The 12,389-nt window shown below is 38.1% G+C and overlaps 1 protein-coding gene across 1 annotated transcript in view; it reads left to right on the top strand.

Annotated features, from left to right (window-relative positions):
- STX7 (syntaxin 7) overlaps positions 1 to 11,966 on the top strand; it is a 25,970-nt gene extending 14,004 nt beyond the window's left edge. The window contains exons 2-9 of the mRNA XM_009880198.1: positions 1,257 to 1,326; positions 3,218 to 3,308; positions 5,067 to 5,204; positions 5,863 to 5,915; positions 6,656 to 6,746; positions 8,072 to 8,144; positions 9,133 to 9,215; positions 11,874 to 11,966. Coding sequence (XP_009878500.1) covers positions 1,257 to 1,326; positions 3,218 to 3,308; positions 5,067 to 5,204; positions 5,863 to 5,915; positions 6,656 to 6,746; positions 8,072 to 8,144; positions 9,133 to 9,215; positions 11,874 to 11,966 — 692 coding nt within the window. The remainder of the gene's footprint in view (positions 1 to 1,256; positions 1,327 to 3,217; positions 3,309 to 5,066; positions 5,205 to 5,862; positions 5,916 to 6,655; positions 6,747 to 8,071; positions 8,145 to 9,132; positions 9,216 to 11,873) is intronic.
- Positions 11,967 to 12,389: the final 423 nt, after the last annotated feature.

Below are 12,389 nucleotides of genomic sequence, written 5' to 3'. Positions count from 1 at the left end.
TTTTTTTAATATCTTCGTTACCCGGGTGTGCACAGAAGGAATTGGCTATAGCAGTTGTCAACATCGGGATGTTACGTAGAGCGGTGTAGAAAATCCAATATCATCTAAGTCACTGGAGACTTGTTATGAAACAAAGATTAGAAACAAATATTATTACTAAAAATGTTTGAAGGAATTCTAGTTTTAGCTGACTGCTTAACATAAGTCACAGGTAACTTTCTTCTTGTACCTGAAGTCCTGTCTGTTACAGATCTCTTCCGTAGTATACGGAAAAATGTTCTTTTTTTTTGAGTGGTTTTCTTCATTACTTAGAGATGCCTTTTACTGCAATTTTAGCTGTATTTAGGGGAAAAGTGTACTAGTGAAGTGAGGATCCCATGTATTGTCATACTGTCATATTTTGTAGTGACTGTGTTGTACACCAGTCTGCCTGGGGAGGGCCACAGAAATACAGGGAAGACAAGTCTACTCCTAGCTGACATCAAGCAAAAATAAGTTACTTTGCATATGTGTTCTTTCATTTTAGAAGATGTGAGGGTGTTAAGCGGAGATAAAGCACGTTGAGGATATTAGTTTTGTAGTGTGATATCCTTGAAGTGTCTGTCCATTTTTCTCCTTGCTTTTTCATGTGACACTAAAATACATTAAGCTGAATCAGATGATGTCTCACTTCTTGCTGTTCAAAACTAATATTATTTATGAAATACACTTAAAAACTGGTAGTTTGTATCCCACATCTAAAAATTTAAGGATATCAAAGTTATGATTTAAACCTGGACACCTGATTATTATTTTTTTTTAATGTACTGTAAGCCCATGAATGTTTTGTTGCTGTCACTTCATTAATGCACTGGTTCTGAAATATTTGTGTATGATAATGTCATGGCAGTCTTTCATATGGCTCTCCAAAATTACACTTGTAAAATATGATTAAACCAGAACAAGAATTGTGCTGCTTATTTTAAAAATCAATATTAAAAGGCCTGATTTATACTTATTATAGTGAAACTATTAACTGATCTTTAAATACATTCCCATCCTTTATGAGAAACCCCGGGCTTTGTCTTTGACTTGGCAAAAATCGTTCACTAGTTGTTCTGAGACTTCTTAAGTGGAGTCTTAGTAGTAGGTTGAAAAAGTCTTGAGTATTAGTTTCTGTCAACTTTTATGGCTTTAGAATTGTCAAGCAAAAATGCATAAAATTAAGTGGGAATTGTCTGTGCCCCATTAAAATTTCTCTTCCTCTTCACAAACAGCTGCCGAAATACAAAGAATACTGCATCAGCTTGGAACACCACAAGACACGCCTGAGTTGAGGCAACAGCTGTGAGTACTTCACATGAAACTGTTTAATTTCATTGCATTGTAAACAGTCTCCTGGTAGGTGATGAGGTGGTTTTTGTTAGGCAGAGTGCTTGATCTCACTGAGAAAGGCAAGCGTAGAGAAATACTTGAAATCTAAATGTTGAGATGCACTTTTTGAAATGAATCTCGGATAGTCTAAAATAGAGTCGGCTGGTTTGCCCATGTACATTGCATGCAGTATCAATACATCTATAAACCCTATGCTGTATATCAGCAAGGGGAAAGTGGCAGGACCAGAAAGCAATATCACTGTTTAAAAAATAAACACCACACCCCACTACCTCAATGAACTCTTGAAATCTGCTTGTATAAGTTTCACAAGGTAACGAATGTATTGGGGTTTTCGTGAGATGTGATACTGGGGGAGAGAGGGGAATGTCTTTTTAGTGCTGAAAGCTACAGTGAGGGATGACATTATAGAAGAGACATGTACCAGAAGAACTAAAACAGCAGAAGTGAAATAAGGCTCCAGGGCAGATGCTGTGCTGTAGTTCAGTCACCTGAAGCTGGACTTTCATTAATATGCCACTAGCAGAGACAATCAGTGGCTTTCCACTTCTCTGCACAGTCTAATGAACCAGTATGATTTTTTCCATTAAACTCATTTACCACATTAATCTCAGCACAATAAATGCACGTAAGCAATGTGTTGTGCTAACCCTGTGGGTGCAAAAGTTGCCAGTCTTCGGTGTGGTTAATGCTGTACTGTGACCGTTCAATAGTAGGAGAAGGTGTGTATTGGACCAAAGGCATCACATTCATTTTGTGTGAACAACCAAACTGCCTTATAATAGCCCGAGTTCAGTGCCCATAACGTCAGCCAGGTACAATCCACAGTGGATATCCTACCGGAGACTGTGAATAGGTGAAGACCAACATACATAGTTTATGCAATAACCAGTCAGGATCTAGGCATAAATTCACAACTAAACACGATAGACACAGTTGTGAAGGACATGTTCCAGTCCCTTTATGGAGGTAATATATACGGTAAGCTTCCCTGAGTTTTCATCTGTCTTTTTTTCACCTATCTGAACATTTGGCCTTTCCTTTCATGTTGGTATGTATCTGAAGAGTTATTTGATTATTTTAAATATCGATGTTGATTGCTTACTAATAGCTTTCCAGATAGAACATTTTATATATACTGCAGAGGAGGATGCAAACACAGGTAAAAAATTTGAGTTGCTCAAGGAAAAAAATATGAAGGTTGGTAAAGGAGTATGTGATAGTATCAGAAGCAATGAGACAATATACCAAAAATTGCAATGCTGTTGAAGACAAGGCTTTTTTTTAAGCACTGTTAAAGCTGTTAGTAAATAATGAAGTTTTCAGCTAAGTTCACAGGTCTTGTATCATGGGAAAGCGTAGGTCTCTTTTTCCTGACAGTTTCCCAGTAACTGTCAGGAATTGACCTTTCATGGGCTATGGTATCAGAATTATATTCAAGCCACCATATGTTCTTCCACACGGAAAAAGCTTGGTCTTTTCTACAGTTATTCTGAATGCAGAAATGACCAGGTGTTTCCAACTATTGATAGCCTCAAAAGGACTAGGAAAAGCATGTTTAAATATTCATGATAATAAGAAACCTATTGCTGCACACTGGGAAAATAGAAGAAACTTAAAAAAAAAAAAAGGAGGTGAGTAACAATGCTGTCACATTGAGGAACATACCTTCTTCATCATCTGTCCTGCCTGGAATCCATGATGTCACACTTCTATAGTGAAGAACAGAGTAAAAATGGCTTCATGCACTTTAGAGAAGCATTTAGTACTGCTGCTTTTTAGAGTATCAGTGACATTCAAAGTAACCCAATGGTCTCTAATGAAACTTTGCATTTGGTTCTAGGCAACAGAAGCAGCAATGCACCAACCAGCTTGCCAAAGAAACTGACAAATACATTAAAGAGTTTGGATCTCTGCCTGCAATGAGTGAACAGGTATAAAACCAAAGAGCATGGCTCGTTTGACTATCATGTTGGCTCATGAAGAGTATTTGAGTGACTTCAGTTCTGCATGCCTATTTCTGTGCTCCTCACCAGGCTTTCAAAGCACTGTTTAGTTAGTGATCGCATTTGCACAACAGGGATACAACATAAGAATATTCTGTTGCAGTCCAGACTTGTTCCAAAGTTGGTTTTGTGTAACAGGAATGAGGTCGTTTGACTGAAATGGTAGGAATCAAGGCAGTGCGCTGTGCCTGTGATTGCAGGTAGCTGGGCAGTGATGCTAAGTCTGACTCCACAGGCACTCTGACATTCCAGGGTCAAGGAATTGTATGCCAAAACTGCTTGCAGGGCAGGTGGCCAGACTTGTTCACCCACTGTCTGAATAATTTGATTATGCACAGTAGTCTGTTCTACATCACTCAGATCAGCATCTGTGCTGTGTCTTGTCCACAGGCTTTTCCTTTTTTAAGAGGGGTGTGCAGGAGCTGTTCCTAAAACACCTTGTATGGTCTTTAAACTGCTTCTTTCCCAGGTCTGTGTAAAATCCCCTCAGGAGGTAACATGTGAAATGGCTGTTGTCATTAGCACACTCCTGTCTGCCATCCTGTGTTTTTTTTATCCTAGCAAAATCTGTCACTTACATAAGCAAAGAGCAACAGGATCCCAGAAAACATGGATTCATGTTATTGTCACTCAAACAATTTGCCTAGTCTGTGACTGGTCACCAAGGAGCCTTTAGGAAAATTAATTGTCCTGAAACACTGAACTAAAATGACAAGCCATGATCCATGTGTTCTCATCCTGTCAAGTTGTAAACTTCTAATAGGGGTGTTAAAATTTGGCCTTGGTAGATAACCTCTAGTTCATGCAATGCATGTTTTGGTTTTGTGTTTTTTTGTTTTGTTTTTTTTTTAATGGTTTTTCTGTTTCTTTATCTTGGAGCTGAAAAGTTGGCAGTGAGACATTTTACTGTTGAATTTTACTCCTTTTACTCCTTTTATCATAAGCATCTTCATCAAAGCTACCTCCCAATGAAACGCATAAATAACAGATTGATGAATGGCAATTGTAGCCTCTCAGAAATTTGGAAGGAAGGGTTGATAAAATGTATAAATTTAGGGAAATATAGTGGAGGCTCTCCCGAGTGCCCGGTATTCCTCTTCCCACCTCTACATCTTAAAAACGAACCAACCAAACAAGCAAAAACCTGAAAGGTTAGAACAGGTATTTTTGTACCTGTTCTTAAGCACTTAAGTGGGGATGTGAACCAATTCTGGATGCAGCTTAGTATATATTTCCAGCATTTATGTGAAACGCCCTGTTCTTTCTTTTCTGTACCCTTCCCCCACGCCATTCAGTTAGCTTTGCATAACTCGAACCATTCTATGATTCTATGATTTTAGCATCCACAGTATCAAAATATTTTACACTTAAACAGTAGGTTTTATAATCAACAGATAATAAGGAAGGTAGAAGCTTTCTTGTCCCTGCCCATTTCTTGTTTCCAGCTGTCAAATGAAAATAAATACATTGGTTTCCTCTTTAAATGCCATAAATTGTGCAATTATGTGTTCTCAGAAGGAAGGAAGGAAGGTTTGTCCATGCAGTTGCAAATGGTTTTGTAAACAGCCTTCCCTTACACCTATTTAGAAAAAAAAGGGTATATGCCTTAGCATTGAGCAGCCTGAAAATGGCAGAGCCTTGAAAACCCTGAGCTCATTTAACTTGATAAAACTTTTTCTCCCATAGCGTCAAAGAAAAATACAGAAAGACCGTCTTGTGGGGGAGTTCACCACAGCACTAACAAATTTCCAAAGGCTCCAAAGGCAAGCTGCTGAGAAAGAAAAAGACTTTGTAGCCAGAGTAAGAGCCAGCTCAAGGGTATCGGTAAGTATCAGTTATCCTCTGTTTACAATGGTGGTGGTGGGTGTCAAACTTGCCTCCACAATGCCACTTACAAAAGCTCATCTCTGACTCCAAATACTGCAAGCACGCGCTAAATGATTTTATAGTAAAGGCTGAATTAAGTTGTAAACCCCCCCTCCCCGAGAACTGTTACTTTTTTCCTTGCCTTTGTCATGCAAAGGTATGAACTGCCCCTAGGTTCATGCTGTAATCTTGCAAAAGCAATTTTTAGTAGATTTTGAAATGCCTTTGCTGGACCTTTTGATTTCAACAGATTTTTCCTGCAGGGAAGGATCACTTGTCAGATTTCTATGCAGTATTACAGTGGAGAAGTGCTAAGAAGCTTGAGATGTTGAGCTTTTCCTTGTTAGCATATCAATTTCGCCTTTTCACTCTGTGCCAAATACACATTGCTGTACTTGTAAATTTTAGCAGGCAGTTACTGAGTTGAATGTTTTTGTTCGTATTTCACCTTTGTGCATGCATAAAGCAAAATCAGGATGAGAACATGTTAAATCATGTTTCAGTTGGAAGTTGACTTACTATAAACCTTGTAATATTGACTCATTATAGAAGTGCTGACAGTGCTCCTTTCAGGGCCATAATGTTTTATTTATATTTTTAAACACTGATTGTGTAGGGTGGTGCTCCTGAAGATAGCTACAAAGAAGGAACACTTGTCTCTTGGGACAGGTAGGCTGAATTTCATAATAATTCTTAACCTAGCTCAGAGTAATAAATGGCCCACAGAGAAGCCAGTTGCCAATTTTTATTTTATTCTATTTTTTCTGATCAATTGCCTTTTTCTGGACGGGGGCGAGATAGGTTGTTCAGTTAGGTTTTCTTCCATAGGGCAGATGTAGAGAAGAGGCTTTGGCAGGATAAGTGGGAAGAAGAAGGAGCAGTTCACATCATTTCCCCATTTTTTTTCCCCCATGCTTCAGCTTTAGTCATCTTGTTAAGCTGCCCTAAGTCTGTATTTGGGCTTTCTGAGACTCAAATTTAGGTAAGCAGAGTCTCATCTGTCAATAGATTAAAACTGTTAAGTTGTGATAAGGGTCCAATGTTTACTGGGATCTCCCATTGCTTTCATACTCTCCAAGAACTGCTTCTCAGTCTCAGATTCTGTTTTGTTGGGTAGCTTCCTTTTGCCTCGGACATAAACTCAGCAGTTTATCATTCAGAAGAAACTTTGCCATTGTATTTATACTTGGAGTTTCCAATCAGCTAGCTCAATGCTATGGGCGATGTTGCTACAGCAGCTTCTTCCTATACCAAAGGTGTGTTAGACCTTCTCTGTTAGCTAGATAGGCAAGGGTAAAAATGTGCATTTTGTTAACTGATAGTGTAAAATACGTGCTGTCATTCTATTCTTCTGAGTTATTTCTCATTGTGCCTGTTCAATTCTGGGTGGGCTTTTTTTTGTTTGATAGTCAACCACAAGCACAAGTGCAAGATGAAGAAATTACAGAAGATGACCTACGTCTTATTGAGGAGAGGGAATCTTCCATTAGGCAGCTTGAGGTAAGTACAAGTGGTTTTACAGCAGAATATGCTTTTAATCTTTTCAAAGAAAAAACATTTTATAGTGGCATGAGCATTAGTTGCAGACATTAATCCTGAGGACTTAGGGTTTATTTGTGGATGTGTTTTTTTTTTTCCTTCAAAACTACAAATATTGCCTTTAGATGTGAAATGTGCATTAGAAAACTACTGTGTGAAAGCCATGTTTTGATACTGTGTTTAACTTCAGTGGTTCACATATGGAATAAGAGAGTGCTCATGTGAATGCAAGAAAAAATACATATCTTTTTTTTTTCCAACATAGTGGTCATATTATATAACCTTTTTTAACAATGACTATAAGTTAAGCAGAATTACACCTTTCCTCCCAGGTATTTCCAATGTATTGTTCAACATTTTCATTTTGTAATTTGCTTCTTTGAACGTTTCTGGAAATGCAGAGATGCTCTGTTTCATTCAAACTTTGTCATTAAGGGCTTGTCAAATAGTTTAAAAACTTTAAAAACAAGATGTAAACTATACAAAAAATTGTCACATGTGATGAAATACTGGCATCAAGAGACTTCTGTAAAGACAAAATTAATTTTTCCAGCCAGTCTGGAATCCGCATCTCTACCATCAATAAGAAAGATGCTGGAACTGGAGTTTGTCAGGTCTTGCTGATGCATGTGGCAAAATCCATTCTATGTATAAATTTTTCAATACCTTCCTTGCCACCCATACTTTAACTTACAGTGAATTAAACTAAACACATGTCAACCATTAGTTAAGAAGAGATCATATGCACAGTGGTAACATGACATCTATCACTTCATCGTAACCAGATGGTCATAGGGTTATGTAACATAGGTGCAATAGCCTGGCCATATTATACAGGCAATTTCTGTAAACTGTGGTGCTTATGAAATTTGTGTGTGTTTAATTTAATAGGTGTACTAAAAATAATGCAAAATACTTTCGGCACATGCTTTTATTAATTTGGCTTAAACAGATAGCTTTTAAGCAAAGTTGGCACGAGCCTTTCCCTTCACTTAAACTAATACAAGTATGTGTGTAGATAAGCACTCAGCAATGAGACCCTGTTTGTGATGTGATGTGCAGTGTACTTTGTGTACATACTGACCTTCAGTTGGTTTGATTATGATAAACTTGGTCTCACAGTACCAAAAAAGCCTTCCAAATAAACATATGGAGGGTTTTTTTATCCTGTGGTGTAAAGAGTCATGAAAGTGTACTTGGGAGGAGAAGGAGCAGTATTTGTATCTAAATGTACAGAGATGTGAGAATATGTTATGTCAACTAATGCGATGATTGGTTCCTTGCAGGCAGATATTATGGACATCAATGAAATTTTTAAAGATCTAGGAATGATGATTCATGAACAAGGTGATATGATAGGTAAGTCCAATTCAAATATTCTCTGAAAATGTTTTGATTCTGTTTCTCTGGAGAGCAGCAAGGTAGAACTTCCTTTTACTGGAAAAATTTCTCTAATGAGAATATGAATGCTAAAGCAAATCAGCTGCAACCTAATAACAGGTAGATTGGCTGAGGTGACTGGGAATACATTAAGAAAGTGTGTTTAAAATGTAGTTTAAAACATTATGACATCTGTATAAAATGTCTTTAAAAGTAGGTTTTTTTGAACTGTTTGTACATAAAATTGGAGTTCATGTGGGGATTTTTACAGTATTGACTAATGACATAAGTGTGCAGATTCAGCAAAGGTTCATGCTTTGTCCTCTGTAAAGACAGGTTTATTCTTTTAATGAAACGTGGTTGGAAAATACATTTTCCGAGTCTGCTGCTAAGCCATGCTGTTTTCTATGTCCAGCATACATTTTCAGGGCTTTTTCTGTCACGTTAGCCCATAATCTGTTCATATATTTCCAGGAAAAAAAAAAAAAGTCCGTGTCAGTGTGATAGAATACCTAACTAGAGTTGTGCCTCTTGGACTATATGTGTGTCTGTTTCCTCTGATTTCATAGTCCTTAGTGCTTTTTTAATCTGAGCAGAGGGTAGTCAGCGGCAAGTTAGAGGACAAGTAAAAGGTTTTTGGTTTTGTTTTGCTTTTTTTTTTTAAATAGAATTACTGAAAGTTTCTACCCCAGTTGGTATCTAAGATTCAGCCCTGGTTCTAGAACAGGGGAGCAGTTACTGACATGAATTCAGCCACTCATTGCCTGGGTGGTTCAGAAATTAACTTAGGCATAAGTATATGATGGGTCTAACTTCCATAATGCAAGGTATAAAACTTGAGTATTGATGAGGACACCAGCAGTCGGGAGGCAGCTATTACATATGCTCTCAATTGTATTTCATTATTCCAAACCTTTGGCAGGGTTATGACTAACCAAAATTTGAAATCTTTCCTTTTAAAATAAAGACAGCATAGAAGCCAATGTGGAAAATGCAGAGGTACATGTGCAGCAAGCAAACCAGCAGCTGTCAAGAGCAGCAAACTACCAGGTAATGTCAATGCCGACTGCCAGTTCTCTGTAACTGTCCTTTCTCAGTAGTCCCGACTTCTTTCTCAGTAGTCTCCTTTCTTACACAGTTCAGATTTTGCTTATCGATTTCCTCAAGGCTTGAAGACTTACAGGTGTATGTTAGACTATGATGGTATTTCTAGGTCACTATAAAACTAAAGTCTGTAACCTCCTGTAAAATTATCCAGTCTGTTTCAGAGGACCTGGACTTATACCTTTATTTAAAAAAACAAAGAAACAAACAGAAAACTCAAACCAACCAACCCCGCCTTTGACAGTTTAAGAAGTAAAAGGTTCTTGCGTATGGAGAGCAAGCCTCTAAAGATCACTGAAGGAGTAGGGAAGACAAGGAGGGAAGTCTTCTGAAGATGCTGCCACTTAGCATGAATTTTTGCTGTCTAAAATATTCTCAAAGCTGAATATATCCAGCTTCTGTTAATTGCTACCCTGATGCTAAAAACATATTTCAAACTCCCAATCTTTTTTGAAAAGCCTTTTGAATACCTTTAAATGCCACTCTTTATAACATTTTTTGAACTTATTAGAAATAATCTTATTAGCAATAAGTCTTTCCTCTTAAGTCAGAGTTAGTCCTGAGACTTTTTTTTTTTTTTTTTAAATCCTCTTACGTGTGTTAGTACTAGCCAGGACAGTAAATCAATGACAAAATGGCTGAAGGATTGCCTGCTGATTCCGGAAGTGGGAGAGGGAAAGGGGTGGATGCATCCTTGAACTGAATTTTAGGTGGTACTAACTGGCATGTATGGTCAATGGCTTCTATTTTGATACTGTCAAAGTTCAGGGGGAAAAAAAAATAGTAACAGGCAACATTTTCTGTGAAAGGTGTTAGTTTTCTGGTTGAAATTAAAAATGAAAAATTTTTGCTTTATCTTGAGGAGGAAAGGATGAATATCTTCTGATCTCAAAAGAAGGTTATCGAGACTTGTGACAGGCTTCTGTTCAGTGGGTCTTGCAGCACAGACCAGACACTCGGTGGAGTTGGCCTGTTTGAAAGGATTGTGTAGCTTAGATTTGAGCTTTCCTTTGCTTGAAAACTCATCCTTGTTCCAAGACGCTGAAAAATCATTCCACTTTCAGCAGACTTATTTAAATTTTGGCAGCTATTATATAAGTTTGCCCCGACCCTCTCAAGGAAGTGTTAGAGGCCCAGGCGTGCTGGTGGGGACGAGGCTGCATGTGGCTGGTACCCTCACAACTCCTGTTTGTGGTTGGATGAGGTATGCACCCCTCATCTGCTGTGTGGGGTACCTTCACGCAGCAGAGCTGTTTGGGCAAAGCCAGGCTCCTCTCCTCTCTTTTCTCCTTTACCACTGCTGCTTCAGCACTTGTAGAAATGATGATCGAGTGCATGAGGAAATAGGATCTCCATGTCTTTAGTCCACTACCTTGCTTAAGTAGGGTTACAGAGAAAATGCAGTGTTGGCAAGAGATGGTCTCCAGGATGAAAAAGGAAGAGACTAGGAGTGTAAGGAGAGAACTGGCCACAGATTTTAAAAAAGGAAGTTACTCTAGCAACCATATTGAGTTCTAGCAAGTGAAATGATGAAATGAAGAAATCTTAGCCTGACGATGGGACAAGTAAAACTAGAAGAAGAGAAGAGTTAAGAAACTTGGTAGTCTGGGTGGTACTGGGCAGAGAGCTGGCAGCTCCAATGAAGAGCTCACACAGATGTAGTTCTTCAGGGGGGAAAAAAAACCAAAAACCAAAACCACCCAGGCAGAAGAACCTCTGCCAATAGAGCTTTGCTTCTCGAGCTGTGGCCTAAAATCCCGAGATCTGAGTGTTATTATCCCTTGACTATCAGCAAAAGCCAATGAAATGGACTGGTAATTTCCTTTCCTGCTGTGAAGGAAACCTTCAGATTCCATATCCTTCAGATAAAGGATGACAGGCTGCTGCTAGTCTTGTGTGCTCTGGTATCTCAAGTTACAGACCTGTATGGGAGACGTGAAAGTTTTGGACGTGCTCATAACTTCCACTTTATTGTAGTGACATCTGTATAACTGGGTCCTAAGTCAGGTCCCCTTCTTTTTTTGTCTTTTAGCCCCTACTCACGTGCTCTTCCTCTCTCATTCTCCCTCTCTCTTTTTTCTTGCAAGTTGTACCTAAGAAACTTCACAAAAACAGCTTTAAAATACCTCTGTGAATAGATGCAAAGTCAATCTTCTAGAAGTCTGAAATTGCAGTCCTTTGTCCCCTTCTGTATATACATTAATAGCCTTTAAATACCTTTTTTTTCCTAGCCGGCCATTTCCATCTCCTCTACTGTTCAGATTGATTGTCCATTTTCCTCTGTATGTGGTCACCTGCTCTCTCACATTTTCTTTCCCCCAGTGTTCTAATCACATCCATTCATTACGATACTGCATTCTCTTTAATTAGTTTATTATATATGCCAGAAAATACCACTGAAATCATTCTGTTAAATAATACAGCTATAAAAGTAAATTGTGGATAAATTTGCTCTTTTTTACTTGAACAATTTTATATGACCTGTTGTTAGTAAGGACACAATTTAGTTAGATTGTACAAGCAGTAGGACCATAAAGGCATTTCAGTAGTCTTCTGATCTGGTGGTGAAGTTTTCAATAAACTCGTTTTTTCATCTATTGGCAGCAAAGGTCCCGAAAGAAGATGTGCATCCTCATTATTATACTTGCTGTTGGTGCATTTCTTCTTGGAATCATCATATGGTTATCTACAAGATAAGTCTCTGGCAAAAGCGCTGTAAATGGTATTTAAATTATGAAATGATGAAATTCCTAGTCATAGTTTGTTCATTGTGAAGCTAAGCAACATAATGGTTCTGTACTTCATCACACGTATTTTTTTTATAAGACTTTTTGTTTTAACCTGAGAAGTAATATTCTCAGTACTACTGTCAGTATAACTGCCAGCCCTCTTGGCTGTGAGTGCTGTCTTACCAGAAAAAAAAAACAGTTGACATCATAAACTGTTCTGTTAACTTAAACATGAAAACCTCTTAAGGTTTAGGGGGGGAGCTAATCAAAATCCTGATTATTTGTTTTGAAGGGGCAGGTAATTATCTTTTGGGATATTGCTAAATGTTGCTGCCAAAACAAACTCCTGAATTGTTGCATGAGGCAACAAATTCACATCTTAGAATTTATT

This window comes from Charadrius vociferus, unplaced genomic scaffold (assembly GCF_000708025.1).
Source record: "Charadrius vociferus isolate BGI_N301 unplaced genomic scaffold, ASM70802v2 scaffold82, whole genome shotgun sequence".
Lineage (NCBI taxonomy): Eukaryota > Metazoa > Chordata > Aves > Charadriiformes > Charadriidae > Charadrius > Charadrius vociferus.
The sequence above is the reverse complement of the archived record's forward strand: the minus strand, read 5'-3'. Positions and strand labels throughout refer to the sequence as shown.